This window comes from Pezoporus occidentalis, unplaced genomic scaffold (assembly GCF_034315485.1).
Source record: "Pezoporus occidentalis ecotype Australia unplaced genomic scaffold, CSIRO_AGI_Poc_V1 ctg109, whole genome shotgun sequence".
Lineage (NCBI taxonomy): Eukaryota > Metazoa > Chordata > Aves > Psittaciformes > Psittacidae > Pezoporus > Pezoporus occidentalis.
In genome coordinates, this window is record NW_026912875.1 from 3,006,519 (window position 1) to 3,024,043 (window position 17,525).

The following is a 17,525-nucleotide window of genomic DNA, read 5'->3' on the forward strand; positions in this document are numbered from 1 at the left end:
CTGCATAGTTCTTAACAAGATATTGGTGCTTAAGTTTCAGCCTTGCACGCAAGTGAAAAGGTAACAAAGAAGCAAAAGCCTCTGTAGCTAAAATGGAGTTGGCACCGTAATAAAAGATATGTAGAGGGATTTTATTACCTTCACAAAACTCATAAATAGTACATAATTCCTAAAGATAAGCCTGCTCACTGGTCATTTGCATTTTCGGTTGTGTTCAGTATATTCTGTTTTTTTGAAAATAATGAGAGTTCCAGTTAAGCTGTTTAACTTATGAGGATGCTTCCTGAAAGTTCAGATAGTTCTGTAAATACCAGCAATCTGCTTTCCTACTCGCATAGGCCTCTAAACTGGGTGATACTGGTATTTAAAAGAAATAGGTTCCAACCAACATTTTTTTTTTTTACACAGTTCAGACTTTGACGTGGTCTTGCCCTTCATCTCATGTATGCGGTGTTTCTCTCTGATAAGTGTTCAGGTTACCACATCCTTTGCTTCTGTCTTTTCTATTCATCTACTTTTGTTTCCTGCAAAACCTGTAGGATTGTCTTTGTTGAGGTTTCTTAGATTCAGCCTTTGGGTTTATATTTTGCAGGAAGATGTCCTTGCAGGCAGGATATAGTTACAAAGCTCTTTTTTTCTGAGGAAAGCAAACTCAAACATCTGTATTCATATAGGTAGATAGCGCCATCATGCCTATGTAAAATTATGAATAATCTGATTTTGTAATATATCTGGGTTAGCATGAGGTGACTGAGTTTGTTTTTCTCTTGCTTATCTAGTGTCCTTTCAGGTTGTAGTCTTGATTTCAGGGATGGATGAATCTTGTACAATAATTACTTAAACATCTGAAGTTTGTAGGACAGGTTATTTGCATAAATGGAAGCAAATTTTGATTTATATTAATAGGCTGAACTTTGTTTAATGTGTGCTATAGAAATCCTCTTTCTTACAAATGTCAGTCTGTTATTTTTTTTACTATTTTTTTTAAGCATTGCTTCCCCAGCAAGGTAGAAATTGCCTTGTATGAACTGAAATAATCTCCAGGTAGTTTGTGTAGGCATTTGGATTTTGGAATGCTTAAATTCTCGTGTTGTAAAAAGAAAGCATTATTCACTGTTAGTGATGTTCATGAAGCAAGTGATCCTTTGTAATGTGATTGCTTGGGAAATTTTTGACTGATCATAGTGAGCTATCCAGTCCCTTTTGTAGGGAAGTGATCTTATAAGAGCTTTGTCTTTTATTCTGTCTCCATCTGTTGATAGGATGACTTACATCTTCTGTCTGGACTGGCAGACAGGATTTAGGCGCCAATCCAGCAAACCACTTAAACAACAGTTTAGCTTTAAGCCTTATAGAAACTAAACAGGTAAAAAAAAAACCAAACAAACAAACCACAAACACCAAAACTGAAGAAAAAAAACCTCACTGCTAGTGCACAACTGTTATCTTTAGAAGGAAATTTAGGAGTTTAGGTTTTATTGGTACATGAACTATAAATAGAATAAAAAGGGTTAAACATACACAGAATAGAAAAGGTAGATTAAGGGTCTTTAGTACAGAATTTAAAGGAGGAAAGATCCCTGTTTAATAGCAATGACAGTCTTTATCTGGTGTATTTCTTTAGGTCAGTGCTGCTTGAGTGTGTACCTAGGCAAATAGAATAGGTTTATCACAGATATATGTGGTAAGTTTCCTCTGGCCCAACCAGCAAGAATTACACGCTGTTGCTTTACAAAGAAATGACAACATACCTTTTTCTTGTACTAACAGAATTAGTGACCACTACTCAACAGTAGTTCACAGGCAAACCTGGATATTCTAATGTTTACATTAAAAGTTGCTGAAGTGTTTGTTTCTTTGCAAATTATTCTCATAATATCTTTCAAAAGTGTTAATTCTATCAGAAGAAATCACCGTCCTTGTGAATGGATGAACTTGCAAGTTTTAAGCGAGTTGAATTTATATTCATTTAATAAACTGATGATAAACCAAACATTTGTTCTGAATTTAGTTCAGCTTTCAGATTTATTGTACAAGTGCAAATGCTTTAGGTTTTGTGTTCTATAATAGTGACCTCTTGTGGTGAAAATATGTCAGGATTTCTGGTGAAGCTTTCTGTAATATATACTGGAGGAAGTTGTATTTATTATCATTTTTAATGAGTAGATAACCTACTAACGTAGTAAAATAACGTATAATCTTCTAAAATTAGTTACTAATATGCAGATCTCATACTGAGTGCATATGAAGGAAGAAGCATTTTGAGCACTGTATTCTAATATACATTGTGTGTCTCTACTGTATCTTTTAGTGAGCAGATGAAAAAGCCAGGCACAAGTCCGTCATGGCCAAGAAGTACAGGCTGGAAGGGAAGAGAAACAGGTACTTCATAAGGCATTTCAATCTCCAGTTGAAAAAATATGTGAATTACAGTGAAATAGAAAGATCTTTTTCTTCCATATTTACTGAGCAATATTTTTGGTTTTCTCGGTGTATGTGTTTTTTTTAGCATTATTGGAAAAGAGAAACAGTATTCAAGAGATCTTGACTCAAAATTGGTTGCTTTTTTCCCCTCTTATTTTACTCATATGTAGACTTAAGAATTTGCCAGTTTGTTAACACCTTGTTTGCCCATTGCTTTTTGTAAACTGGCGTAGTTGCACAGAAACTAGTGAAGTCATGCCAGGCAATATTGTTTGAAGATACAGATTCTGCATTGCCCTGTAGGGATGCATTTTGCTGATTTTACATAACAGATTTTAATTAATTTTTCTTCATAGCTAGCACATTTCATACATGGCAAGTGCCTATTTGAGAGTCTGGTATGGAAAGCTGAAGTTTCTGCTCTGCTATTATTATGCTTTATTACTATTCTTCTAGAACTAAGAAGATGCATTATTCTGGATCATTCTGGCAAAGGCTGAGAATATTTACATGTCATGGGAGTTAGTATTCTGTGGGGCTGTATTTTCTCTCTTTATAGGTCTTTTAATTTATTTGTGCTGTTTTATTGGTGCTATTGAAAATATAATATGTATTATTAGGATTGTTTCTTTTTTATAACATTACGTAGCTTCCTTAGTTTGTGCATACCTCATCTTTAATCCCAGAATAAACAGTGGGATAGCAGTGGGAATTCTCAATCATTTCTTCTCTATAGTTGGGTCCTGGGGGAGCGTTCATTTTCAGATTATTTCTATTTTCTGATATGATTTATGTTTATACTTTCACATTTTAAAGAGGAGGTAGACTGGTTTAATATAGATATATTCATAGCCACTCAGTATTCCGTGAAAAGGCTAAACGTGATAAGTCAGGCAGTACACAGCTTTGGAAAGCTCAGTGTTGCTAAGGCTCTTGTATTTACATGCTAAAAACAGCAACCAATAAATGTAGACTGATTAGTGACTTTTTTTTTTTTTTTTGACCAGAATGCAAAGCTGTGGTTAAGACCTTTGAAACACTGAGACAACGAACTTCAACTTGCTGAATTCTTTTGCTTGAGTATTTTTGCTGTTGAGTTGTGATTCACTCAATTAGAAAGTTCAGGGCAGCTTCTGCAATATTTTAAATACAGCTAATGCTGTAACTTTTCATCAGCACCTTAAAAATCTCCCAGGACTGAGCCATGTGCAAGTTTACAATTTCTTAATGTTGCCTTTTTTCATAATAATGTATTTTCTGATTATTCTTATTGCTAGGATTAATATTTTTTAGTAAAAGCTGATTGTGTTTATTTTCCTAATTACAACAAAAGCCGTTACAACTTTTAGGTTGCTATATTTTTCTGATGAATGTGAGACAAGTGCAGCAGTGGCACAAAAAAATCAGTTCTTATAGTTCTGAACTAAAAATTGAATGGCTTTGTTTGTTTTTTTTTTGTTTGGTTGGTTGTTTTTTTTTATTTTTTTATCTAGTAAGGAGTGTGGTCGTATGTGCAAATGCATACGTGAGTTATTCTATTTCTTGCTTAGTAAGGTTAAGCATGTGCGTACTTAGAAAGTGAGTCCCATCTTTCAGTTTGAGAGGTAGCTACAAATTGGAAAGAAAATAAATAATTGAGTCAATACGTGGGTTTTGTGGCAGGCAGGAACAGAGCAAACTATTCTAGTGTTCTCACTTCAGCTGTGCTCTTATATTATCCAGAGCAGAACTTTCACTTCATTGTCAATGCTGTGTAGTGTTTTATTAATTAAGCTACTCATTGATCTAAATACGACTATTAACTCTCAATCTAGAAAATGGAAAAGGTCTGCAAAATAAGTAATATTACCTAATAACATGTACACTAATATGTATATATGCACAAACCAATAATTATAGTTATTGTAATAACATACTTACCTAGTTATTACTTATGAAACAGCAGCATTTTTGTATAATTTGATGAAATAGATACAATTGATAGATTAATTCTGTGTAAAATATAAGTAGACAGTTAAAGGATTAAGTTAATACAGTCTGGATTTTTTTTTTTTTTTTTTAAGAACAAGTTTTCAAATAGGAAGGTTTTAATTGTTTCAGTATTCCAAGAAATAACTCAGTAATTTTTTCAAGTTCTGAGACTGTTCTCATGATGCAAACCTCTGAATGTCAGTGTTCTCATGCAGTACAATATTTTTTGTGTTAATGGTTATATTAAGAATTTACATTGTCATTTAAATACAAGAGCTAGTAATGAACAGTAGGAGACACTTTCTTCTGACAAATCTGTCACTTAATGTATTTTGTATTAACTATATTCTAGTCTTAATGGTTTTCTTCGTGTTATTTAGTGGAGCTGTGTGACTCTTGCTTCCTTATTCAAAAAACAAACAAAAAAACAAACCCCATCTTTATAACAACAACTTTGGTTGCCTGCAAGATAAGGAGCTTAACCTAATCCTGAACTCCAAAAATATGCCTGCATACACCTTGTAAGCACTTGTTAGATCCTTTAAAACTCGAGTTGTACAGAAACTCTGGCTCCGTAGTGGGCCAATGGGCAACACCAGGATTCTGCCACTTCACATAGTGCCATGTGAATGTGAAAAGCATGTTCAGCAAATTGAAATAATTCCCAGTGATTACGAGGGAAGCATGCATTTTACAAAATTTAGCTAAGAAGTTCTCAAAACTAATTGCATGAAGTGATTAGAATTTTAACAGGATGTAATAACTAAGAAGATTGTTTTTTCTCTAACTGACCAGAGTCTCAGTTAGTGAAGCTTAATGTAACATTGTGCATGTGTCCTAGATAAAATTGTGCGATCCTGGAGGATTGCCTGTACTACAAATGTCTTCTAACACAGAATAAGTTGTCATGTGGACACAGAGCTGAAAAGTAGGAAGACATGTTGATGTAAAAGTAGTCATTACCTTCTAATTCAGCAATCAAATGAAACAACATCAGTAAACAAAACCAGATCTGGCTTTACAGTACAGCTTTACTACATATCACAACATTTATCCATCTAGTTTTGTTAGAAACTTGTTTTTGAGAAAAGGCAAATAAAAAAAAAAGCTTGAAGAGGTAGAATAATCTAGAATATAGCAAAAATGTGACATTTTTTGATTATTTCTTTTTTCTGACTGATGAGTAAAGTATTTGTAGCTATTCGTTTGTGTAGAAGTTGAAACCTTTGCTGAATATGTGCTTTTGTTTTGAATGTATTTTGTAGGCTTACAAGTTGAAATGGGAATAAAAGAATCACAAGAGGAAGAAATCTTTTGGCATTTAAAGATTCTACCAATTCTTCATGAACTGGAAAAAGGTAGGTAACTGTTGTTGAAAAGGTGTATTTTCTGTACTATTTCCTGTAGGAAACATGGGACTTATTTGCGTTTACTACAAAAGAATAGCAGTAGTTGAACTATGTAGCCGTTTATGCTTTCATATGTTCTGTGACTTTGCAGTCTAAAACTGGCCTGGACACCTCTCTCTGGTTGGCCCTGGTTGAGCAGGGGGTTGGACTGGATGACCTCAGATATCCCTTCCAACCTCAACCATTCAGTGATTCTATAAAAAAAATAAAATATAGTACTGGTTTAGAGAAAATCTTGTCTTGTAAGACAAGAAAGAAAAAAACCCTGCCCCAAATCTCTTGAATTTTAAAATTAGGCAAGACTTTTTCTTTTTCCTGTAAAGTGAACATGTACGTGATTGCATGGTGTTGAGATGCAGATTTGTAATAATTTACTGCAGGTTTTATTTTTGTATTTTTTAAGTAGTGTCTGAGGGACTCTGGTGAAGAGGTAGATGACTTTCTTATCAATAGCCAAACAGTCCACTCAGATAGATCTTGCACTTCTACTATTAATTGGAAAGTTCTAATAAATTATTACATTCACTTTTTCTTAATCTCAGCAAGGTTTCACGTATTAGCTTATGCATGTAGGCAGAAAAATATTCCTTAACTGCTGCTTTTTCACATGACATGTTTGGTGGAGCTCTTTAAAGAATATGTTCAGTAACAGTTTCCTAATAGATATTTAGTCAGTGTGATTATTAAGCATTAAAGGTGAGTTTCATTTTAGGTTTAGGTATCATTTTGCCATTGTGATTGCTTGGCTCAAGTTTTTTCTTTTTGTAAGAGCAGAAAAAACGTGTTTCTGAGAATCACATCCTTTTAAGAGATTCATTGGGTGCCTTATTTTTGTTGATGTGCCACCCATTCTTTCTTTTGTTCTTCTGTTTCTTTGTCTATTGAGATGTTCTGAAAAAGGTTGTACTGATATTTATTATTTTATTTTTGTCTCCCTTCCCATTCCCTTCAAATAGAAGACAATGTAGAAAATCTTTGTCTGGCTTGCACCAAGCTCTATCAAGCCCTGGATGAAGAAAATATGCTTGGAAAAAGATTTAAAAGAAGAAATATGCTTCTGAAGATATTATATAAACTTGTAGACATTGATTCAGACCCACTTTGCCTAAAGCTGGCAAAGATTATTCTGTCTGTAAGTGTTTCTGAATGTTGTTTGTTAGAATAGGAAGTTCAAAATCATGAACTACAATTTGCATGTAATTTTCACTTCATACTTTTAAACTGTGTCTATAAACTAATCCTTTCCTAAGCACAATTTCTTGCCACACAGATACTAGGCTCCTAGTCATCCAGATCAACACTTGTTGGAGCCTGTTTTTTGCAAAGACATTGCATCTGTGGGAGGAAGGATATACATAAAATAGAATAACTGGTGCATATTGGTAGACATATTGCTTAGGCATGGAAAAGGGACAGTGTCCTAAGCCGGGATACGCATGCAGGGATTTAAACAAAACAATAATTAAAAAAATTACACATGAAAATGAATCATAGAGTCATAGAATGGTTTTGATTGGAAAGGACCTTAAGATCACCTAGTCCCAACCCCCTGCGATGGGCAGGGACACCTTCCACTAGACCAGGTTGCTCAATGCCACATCCAGCCTGGCCTTGAACAATTCCAGGAATGAAGCTTAGTTTTTTAATAGCATCTTGACCATATTGAACATGTTTATTTGAACATGACAAAATTGTTCTTTCAGAAAGAAGGTATAATTATCTATTTTCTCTAGTATTTCCTCTTAAAACTCTCAGTTAATTGGTACTCTTGAACCTATTGGTTCAGCTTCTAAGTATGTGTGGACAGTCCCTGGTGAAAGGATGCTAGCTAGCACAATATGTGTGTGTGTGTGTGTGTTGGGGGGAGGGTATGTGTTTCCTCTAAAGGTATATATGTTATTTATATCAGAAGATATAAATTTAGATACCACATAGATGTCAAGTGGTGCTTATTAAAAAGTACTGTCACAGACATTTTTCTGTGGTATGTTTTAAAATCATCAACAAGATAAAAAAATTGTCCTTTTCATGATCTCTCAACAACCATTAGTACATCATAATACTGTATTTTCTGAGGTTTGAGAACAACTTTCATTATGACATGTGTTGTTGCACTGGAGTTCCTTATGCATGTCCATTGATACGAAACCAGTGAATATGTGCAGAATTTCTTTGTAAGAATGAATTACAGAAAAAAATCTACAAGTTATTGATATACTGCAGAGAATACATTAAAAGTTTTTATATCATCTGTTATTTTAAAGTCAGCCAGTACAGTTTGCTAAAGAGATCTTAAACTAGCTAGGTTTCAGAGTCCTTTAATTCTGCAAACTTGGCAGTTTGGCTGAGTGTGCTGTCAGGGTTTTGGTTGGAATTTAGTAGTTCTGTGAGAATACAAGTTTGCCATGGTGTTTGAACTTGTAAAATGTTATGGTACTTTTTTGTATGTAGATCTTGGTTGTGATTTTTATGTGCTTTACATTCTTTACAGATGAAAGTGGATGGAAAAAATCTTCTCAGTGTTTGCAAGCTTGCATTTAAAATTTGCAGGAATGAAGAAAATGATTACATCATTCAAAATGATGGTTTGTTGGGTATGTATTTGTTCTTGTATATAAGTTAGGTGTTGGAATGCAGTAGTCAGATCTTTCAAGAAACATTCTCAGAGTTAACTTAGTCATGCATTAAAAGTTGCTTACTAGGTCAAACTAACAGTCCATCTAGTCCAGTATTCTGTGTCTAATGATGGGGACAGGGAATGCTCGTTAGGGAGAGTGTGGAAGCCCACGTATTTTCTTTGATCCATTTCCCTTGTACTATCATAGCATCTAGAATTGTTATGTTGTATTAGGGACATTAGATGGTGCACCCTTGCCTAATCCTTCTGAGCTTCTGTTTATAGACCTCTTGTTCATTAATTTGCCTAATTCCTTTTTGAACTTTCTGCTTCTGTCTGTCTCTACAATCTCATAGAGCAGTAAGTTTCAGAAGTTCTCTGTCTGCTGTTTCAAACCTATCTACTTTTCATTATGCCCTTGCTTGTAGCTTTGCATGATTTAGAAGAGTTTCTACAGTCAGCTGACCTTCCACCTTCATGATTTGGTAACCTGCACTCTTATCGCATATCTTTGCCTTCTCCTTTTCAGACTTGGGCATCTCAGCCTTTTAGCTGTCTCTTTAAAAGAATATTGTGTCATTCTCTTGGTTGTTTTAGTAGCACTTTTCTGTAACTTCTCCAACTCCAGCAGATCCTTCTTGAGATGTACAGAACAAAGCTGTCCACAGAAGTCAATGTGTCTGCACCAATTTTTATACAAGTGAAATAATGCTGTCTGTAGTGTTGTCCATCATCGGGAAGGGTATTGAGAACAATCGTTGCCTTTTTAGCTGCCTCTGCATGTTTAGCTGATGGTTTGGGAGAATTGGCAACAGTGGCTTTAGGATCTCTTTTGTTATTGTAACTGCATTTGTATCATACACACACACCTTACAAATAGCAGGAAAATGACAGTCTATGAATGATACTCAGTATCAATTGGTGGTCATTCCTTTCATTAAAACTTCACTATGTTTTATTAATGTAGGCTTTGATTTTGCAAATAATCTTTTTTTTTTTTTTTTTGTAGCATGTGCATAAGTTAAAGCATATGCGTATATCTGCTTAAATAGCTGAGAGTATTCACGGTCTTAGAGTTTAGTATATAGGTGTTGTCAGAGATAAAGACCAGATAAACCTTTCCAGCAGTAAGATCAACAGGAAAGGACTTGGAGAGAAGAGAACAGCCCAGGTTGCTCAACTGACTTTGAATACTGAGAACTACAATTTTGTAGAGATGAGCATCATACAAAAATCTGAACTAGCTGAGTGGCTGTCTGTTTAAGCACTGGGTTTTTTGATCTCATTTCCATGTTTACTCACTTTTCTTTCACTTGCTCATCTTTCCCTGAATTTTAAAACTAGTGAAGGAAAGATGCTTTTGGTAGGTGTTTTCTTGTTTGTTTATTCAGTCTCCATTTTTGACCCACCTTATCCAGGCTGAAGACATGGACCTCATCATAATCTGGGTTGTCATCATAATCAAGATTCCTTATATTCAATTTATTTTTGTTTCTCTGGCCCTGTGAACCATTTATGTGCATCTGGAGCAGCTTGAGAAGAAGAAAGAAATTAACTGTTTGTTCTAAAATAAACAACTACTGTTCAAGACCCAATTTGATACTGAGCAGAACAGGAACCTGATTTCTCACATTGCCACAGCCCAATTGATTTAGCTGACCACTAGGCATTTGATGAAAGTGGGAGTTGGAGCAAGAGCCTAGAGTGTGTGTACGTCAACCATATACACCCATGTACTTGGAGAAAGTTTCAGCTTGAGTTGAGACTGAAAAAACTTTAGAAATCTGTTCAGTTTAATGAGGTGGGAAAATGTTATTCAGCTGAATGGAACACAGGAAGCAGAATTAAATATCAATCAGTTACTAGAAATTCAAAATTAAAAAATGGGATAGGATTACTTATTGAAGATACACCTACCAAATTCAGAATGTCTGTTTGACTGTGAAAGATACATTGAGCTTATGATAACAGCTGTTAATTTTAACATTTCAAATATCTGACAGTGGTAGCATAAAGCAAAACCTTTACAGTAACTTTACCTACATAGAAAGTAAATCTAAAAAGGGTATGAACAGACTTCAGATGTGAGATTTGAGGTAGGCACCTATGCTTTTTAGTGCTTCATTTGAGATGTTGAAGACATTTGATTTTTAAGAAAGTAGTAGAATAAACCTCTCAAGAATGTCTGAAGTTTAGTACACAAAATTACACACACACACACTCGCTTTTGCAAATCTTGACCGAGATTTTCAGTGATTACTCCTATGTGTGTAGCATAGCAGTGCAGGTTCTTGAAGCCTGAGAGAACAAAAGTCAGGCCCATTCTCTTGTTTGTCAGTAATGGTTTCCTGGTTTCAATCCAAATGCCCAAGTTTTCTGGCCCACTTATTAGAAATGTAACAGTTCAATCTGAGGTTTTTTTCCAGTTATAAATCTCTTCAGTAACTTGACTGTATCAAATATTAATATTAGGCTTTCTGAACAATTATTTTCCTTTTAGATTGTTTGTTGGAGGTTCTGAGAACTGAAGATCTACAAAAAAACAATGAAGCTCTCTTGTATTGCATGGGAGCTATAAAATTCATGTCTGGAAATGCAGTACTCCTTAATGAAATGGTGAAAAAAGGAGCTGTTGAAATGTTGCTGCAATTAATGAAGCAGATTAATAATATAAAAGAAAATGACAGATATTTCTCCAACTTGGGGCACCTATTAGTACAGGTTAGCATTTACTTTTATTTCTAAAAGTACACACTTAAAAAGTAAATTCAAAATTTAATTAAAGGTGGTAAGATAACCCTGTGTGCCACAGACAGAGTTGTACCTGTATTTGAATAGTCTTTAAGAAGTTTATATGAAGTTGTTCATGACCTAAATTTAATTATCATAGATATTTTTGTGTAGTCAATTTAAAGGCTTTAGAAATTCTGAAGTTAACAAATATTTTTATGTACATAATAAACCAGTTTCTTCTTATTACTTTATGGTGCTGTTAATATTCAGGATATTATAGTAAACAGATAAAAATGTGTTCCCTGTCTAAATTCTTTAAACTGAAATAGTAAATACAAACTGGTTTTACAATACTTTGGGAGGTGACAAAACACTTTTTATTACAAGAATAATATATTTCAAAGAATGCATAGGAAAATATAACTGACAAAGTCAGTTTCTCTGACAAAGTGTTTTTGAAGAACTGATTTAAGGAAAAGGTATCTGTAAAAGCCAACACTTTTTGAATAATTTTGAAGGCAGCAGGCTCAAAACTATCTTTTCACATATAAGATACCTTGATGAGGTAGTGGATGCGATGTAGCTAAATCTTAAGGTATGTCTAGGATGCAGGGTTTTTTTTGTATTTGTCAAGGATTTGGCAGGTAGATTTCTGGCATTTGTTGTTGAAATTATTGAAGTAAAGAACAGTGAATGATGTAATTGTAAAGTTTTGGGGGACTTCCTAGGAAAACACACTGAACAATTTACTGAGGTCATGTTTACATTCAATTTCTCTACTAATTATGCCAGGTTTTTTTTCATTCTCTGCTAACTTGCAAGGGGTTTTATGCTACTTGAAATTATATGAGAAAACAGCTTACGTCATCAAGTTACTATTACTGGTTTTTGTCTATTTATTTTAGTGGAGCTATGAGGTGTGTCTCTCGAGGATAGTCATAAACCAAACAAACTGGGATATGCTAGAAAGTGCTGAATGAAATGGGAGATGCTAGAAAACGCTGAATGAAATGATGTGGCTTAGTACGTACGTTTGGCTAAGAAAGTCCCAAAGTGGCAAATTGCTGAAGAATGGAAGAATATGTGATGAGACTGGAAATTTTGTGCTTGTCATGTTCCTGTTTTCTTTCCTATGTGGTCCTGTCATCATTAAATTCCTATATAAATCACAAAATTATCTTTTATACACTTCTGTCTTTAGAATTGGGAATGTTAACTTTCTTGTGGCACTGTGAATTCTCCAAACAGTTCTTCCCCTGAAAAATGGTAGATTGAGATTAGGAATAAGTTCTTTACTGTGAGGGTGGTGAGGCACTGGCACACGTTGGCCAGAGAAGTTGTGGCTGCCCCATCCCTCACAGTGTTCAAGGCCAGATTGGATGGAGCTTTGAGCAGCCTGGTCTAGTGGAGGGTGTCCCTGCCCATGGGAAAGGGGTTGGAACGAGATGATCTTTCAGGTCCTTTCCAACCCTAATCATTTCATGATTCTATGATTTATAAAATCATCTATAGTAGTGCAGATATTTAATTTTTCTTCTTCCTGTGAGGAAAGCAGTACTTCCTGCTGCTATGTGACTTTTTCGTATCAGTTTCTTTAACAAATTTACATTAATGTGCACCATTTCTTACATGTGAGTTAATTGTTCAGTTCTTATAGACAGGCATGGGAATAGTTCTGCCTTCAGGTATATAGTATTGAAGAAGGTTTTGTCTGTGATTTATGTTTTCTGAATAAAGGAAATTTTTGTGGCATACTTTAACTTGTAGCGAAAGATCAAATATCCAGTGGCATACAGAAAATAATGAATAAATACAAGTCTTCAGGAATAAAGAGAAAATCATATTGGAGGAGAAAACACCTTAAATAGTCATAGTGGTCTCTGAGAGAGGCTCTGCCATCTTTTAATGCTGGTGAGTGAAGGAGCTCAGTTAACTGGTACCAACTTTCTGTTCTTTAACTGCATAATTGCACAATCACCAGATGGCAGTGTTACACATAATCTTGCCAGGTCCTTTTTGTGGGAACAAACTGATTTCTTCAGTGTTACTGAACAGATTTTATGTAGAAATTCCACAATACAAGAATAAAAATGTTTGTAATAATAATAATTATTTTTCCTTAAGAGAGGACATGAAACCAAGGTCATTTTTGACTCATGTTATGTTGCTTCACTTAATAGTCTGATTATATTTGTATGAACTATGGTAATGCTTATTCAAAAGCCAAGGCTTTTGAAGTGTTGCTGACAAGACTTAACAAGTATTCCATGTTCTTTAATTGAAAAGCACTTAAATGTCTTCTCCTTTAAAAATAGCATTTGTCTGCTGTGAAATTTTTCTCTTTGGGTGAATTTGATCTTTTGCATGGCAACATAAGGATTAGGGCTGGTGAGGATTACTAGAGCCAATTGTTATGCATTTCTTCCTGAATCATGGCATCTGCTTGAAGGAATCAGAGTATCTCTGGAATTCACTTGCTGTCTGGCTAGTTTCTATTAGTTTCTTAATGTGTACTCTTCAAATTTTACTTGCGTACTAGCTGTTCTTTTGAATTTCATTGTCTCGCACATTTAAATGTATACATTATTTTGCATTGCTTTTCCTTTCCAACTTTTTATTGCAAAGTTCAGCTAGACCTCAAGAAGTATCATCCTAAGATGAATGTGAACGTCTTGTATGTATGTGAGCACTGAATGGAGTCTTCCGTGTCTATTCCATTTGGCAGGAGTTCGTCCATTAAAACTTCTGAATAGCGAAGTATATATTGGAACATTTTTATTTTAAAATATTTCCCCGGTATTGTGTTGATATTTGAAGCATTATGACTTGTGTTATGCTTGTGAATGCATATCTAGAAATGTATTTTTTACAGTTGTTCAGTTAAAATAACAAGAAACTCCAGGTGTCTTTGTAAAGTATGCGCAATATGAAGCAAATGGCTTCCACTGATTCAGTTTCTGTTTATTCTGAAGATAATATGCATTTCATATTTAATTCTAAAGCTAAATCCATTTACGTATCATGTTCACATTATACCACATTTTTTTCCCCCCTCTGTACCTTGCTTCTCTCATTTTGACACTGTCCCTTCTCCCATTCTTCCATCACAGAACATTGAGCAGTAACTGAAGACATATACACTTTTGTCAAATTTGTTGAAGCAGGACAGTGAATATTAAAACAGTTTGAGAATGGGCTGAGTAGTGCATAGAATCCTATGAGGAAAAGCTCCTCAAACACAGCAACTTAACCTTCTCTTTGCCAGATTTTTCCTTTGAAATTAATAATTACATGTAACTGGACAGGAGGTCCAATTCAGTGATAAAATACTTAATTTCCAGAGGGTTTTTTGTGATAACAAAAAATTTAAACAGCTTTTGCGTCTTATCAGACTACATTTAAAACCAAATTGAAGTTAAATAACTTACTCCTAGAATAAAGAAAATGTGAAAAATTCCCATATTCACAGAGATTAAATGGCTTCACGTTAATTTTATAGTAAATTCTGGTTTAGATCAACCATTAACTTGCATGTTGTTGCCTGTCTGACCTTGGCATTTGAATACCCTTACCTTGGAAGGGTAACATCTAAAAATATGCAATAGATTATTCATTTTGCATATATCTAGCCTACAAGTGATTAGATATTTAATGCTTAAAATGCCTTGAAATAGAACAATATCGTCTGAAAATATTTTGTTTTCTCCAAAATAAACTTGAGGACTTTAGCTTTTCATTTTTACTGTTCAAATAGTAGATTTGTTTTGATTAATTTCTAAAATTTTAGATCACAATAAATATTGTTGCCTTTTAAAATAAATTCATCTTACAGTTATTATCAAAATATATATATTATCAAATATATAATACATAGTTATGTATGCTATATATAAATGATATAAAGCTGATATATATATCATATATAATATGATATTATATATCATATGATATATATATACAATGTATATATTATCAAAATATATACAAAGGATTACTTTGTAAGACTTAAATGTAAATTTGCAAATTTGGGCATTATGCAAAAAGTCACTTTATGGACAACATTTAACCTAATTTCGAATTGGTATATGCTCATATAGATGCATACAAGATTTTAAAACATATGGAAGATCATGTTTCCCTCAGAGAAGGAGGCTACATGCAGGCAAAGACCAGTATCAAGCTTTCATTTTCAAGCACTTAATATACACAATTTTGTTACTCACACATTTCCTGTTACAATTTATTGGTAGATAGGTCCCTGCAGAATGTCAGCAGAGCATTCAGACTGCCTTAGACATTACGTGTTAGACGTGAGCTTTATTAAATTTTCGGAACAGCATGGATTCTGCTGTAAGCGGCTGTGATTAATATATCTTCAAATATTGTGTTTGCAGCTGACAGCTACATTGCGAAACTTGACTGACTTGGCTCCGGTGAGACGCCAGCTCATTCGCAGTGGTGCAGTCTCTGAGCTCTGTGTGGCGCTAGAGCAGCGCTTGAGGGATAAGGATGTGTGCACCTACCTTGTCAGGATATTCAGGTATGTGTAGAACGCAGTCCTATTTCTTCATGCAGTCAAATTGGTGTTACTGCTTCGAGTGACCCCGCTAAAATTGGAAGATTTACATTGAATTGTTTTCTTAAAAACTCTGTGTAGATTTTTTTAATGATTTTGTACAATAATTGTGTCTTTATTAATACTGATAGAATGGTTTAATTATAGCCATACAAACTTGAAGTCGTTGTCCCTGTGAAAAATGTTTTGTTGTATTGTGTCATTCTTTGATCCTATAAATTCTGATCAAGATTTTTAAGGTACCATTTCTTATATTTTAAAGCTGCAAAAATTTTATGTTAGGCCATGTTTAATAAAAATGAGATGAATTACACAAGCTTAAATGGCATCAGGGACTGTGTTTTATGAAATAAAATGCAAAAGAGAGAAAATGTGACCAGTGTTCATTGTTTTGAGCTGTCAGAGTGTGTTTGAGGTTAATCTGTGGGATCAGGGCTTGAGTGTGCAGATAGAAGCACTGAAAGAATCTCCCATTTTATGAGCAGCTCAGTGGCTGCTTCCCAAGATGTGTTTTTTAGAGGGAGATCAGTAGGAGTGAATCAGCCCAAGAGATCCTTTTGTAGTCTGAATAGATTCTCAGTCAAAAATCTTCTAGCAACCAAGTACCAGCTTGCAATATCCAATGGTAAATGAACTTGCAAACAATGTAAGGATTTTGAAGAAGTTGTGAAAGTAGCTGTTAGTAAGTTCAGGAGGAGCTGGGTTATAAGCACAATTTATGAATGCTCTTCTGGATGAAGTGTTTAACATTGCTGCTTTGTTACTGTATTGAGTCATGTTACCTGTGGCTCCATGCTCATTGAGATTCTGCTATGGACTGCTTTTCCTGTTCAGCCCCTCCAAATTATCCGTCACGTTCTCCTTGCTAGATGAGATTGGGTTGTGCTTGGAAGAGCAACTACATAAAGGAGTGTCATTCCTTCTTCCTCTCCACAGCTAAAACCAGGCAAATTTTGTCCTTTGCTATTTGTCCTACCTGTAAAGCATGTCAATTGCTTTCACAGTTCCAAACTGCATTGTCCACATCTGTCTCTCTAATTTTGTTCCTAAAAATAAGTTGAGTTCTGGCAATTACACCACTTTGAGCATATTTGCTTCTTCTAAGGAGAGAGCATTTCTTTTACTTAGAAAATGCCATGGAAAGTGGGGTAATGGGTTTGTAATTGTAATTGATATTGATATTTATACTGTAATTCTGACAAGGACATTTATTTGATCTAGAATTCAATATGGAGCGAAAGTTATTTGTCTTATTTAAAGTTTCCTACTGTTCCACTATTTTTTTCTTAAGTTTAGGGAACTGCATGCTCCAAGGATACAAATTAGCCATAAAATCAGTGTAATTAGGTTCCTGGAAATTGCAGTCACATTACAAAAAATACTGTACTGTACAGAGCACAGATTTGAGTTCTGTTTTGTCTTCTAGTAATACAGAATGATTATTCTTTTCTCTCAGTCAGTTTACGTAGCTTCTTTGCAGAGAATATGTTCAATCTATTCAAATGATTCATTTCTCCAAGTCTGTAGGTCTTGCTGTAATTGGTTGTAATTGAACATCAGCACAGTTATTGGCTGGTTTTGACTTTATGGGAAGTAAGAAGTTGTCCTAGTTTGTTCTGTCATTGCAATATTTCTGGTATGACCAAAGCATGTCCAATTCTCTGGTTTTGTAATGGTCAAGGTGAGCAGTGTAGGACAGCAGCAGCTGTTAGGGAATGCACAGAGATAAAATTGCAACTGCACAAAGGCATGTTCTTCATACTTGCTGGTGAAAGATGTGTTCTGTCAGTGCTGA

General features: G+C 34.6%; 1 protein-coding gene across 6 annotated transcripts in view; it reads left to right on the forward strand.

The window, feature by feature from the left end:
- Positions 1-17,525, forward strand: part of ARMC2 (armadillo repeat containing 2) — a 69,135-nt gene that overhangs the window by 21,846 nt on the left and 29,764 nt on the right. For 5 of the 6 annotated variants that reach the window (XR_009966031.1, XM_062624965.1, XM_062624995.1 and 2 more), the window contains 6 exons: positions 2,312-2,382; positions 5,661-5,753; positions 6,761-6,936; positions 8,296-8,398; positions 10,922-11,142; positions 15,549-15,694. Coding sequence is in view for 5 of the 6 variants with exons in the window: in XM_062624965.1 (XP_062480949.1) it covers positions 2,312-2,382; positions 5,661-5,753; positions 6,761-6,936; positions 8,296-8,398; positions 10,922-11,142; positions 15,549-15,694 (810 nt within the window). In the remaining variant the exon portion in view is untranslated. The remainder of the gene's footprint in view (positions 1-2,311; positions 2,383-5,660; positions 5,754-6,760; positions 6,937-8,295; positions 8,399-10,921; positions 11,143-15,548; positions 15,695-17,525) is intronic. The other variant, XM_062624986.1, reaches the window with a different exon arrangement.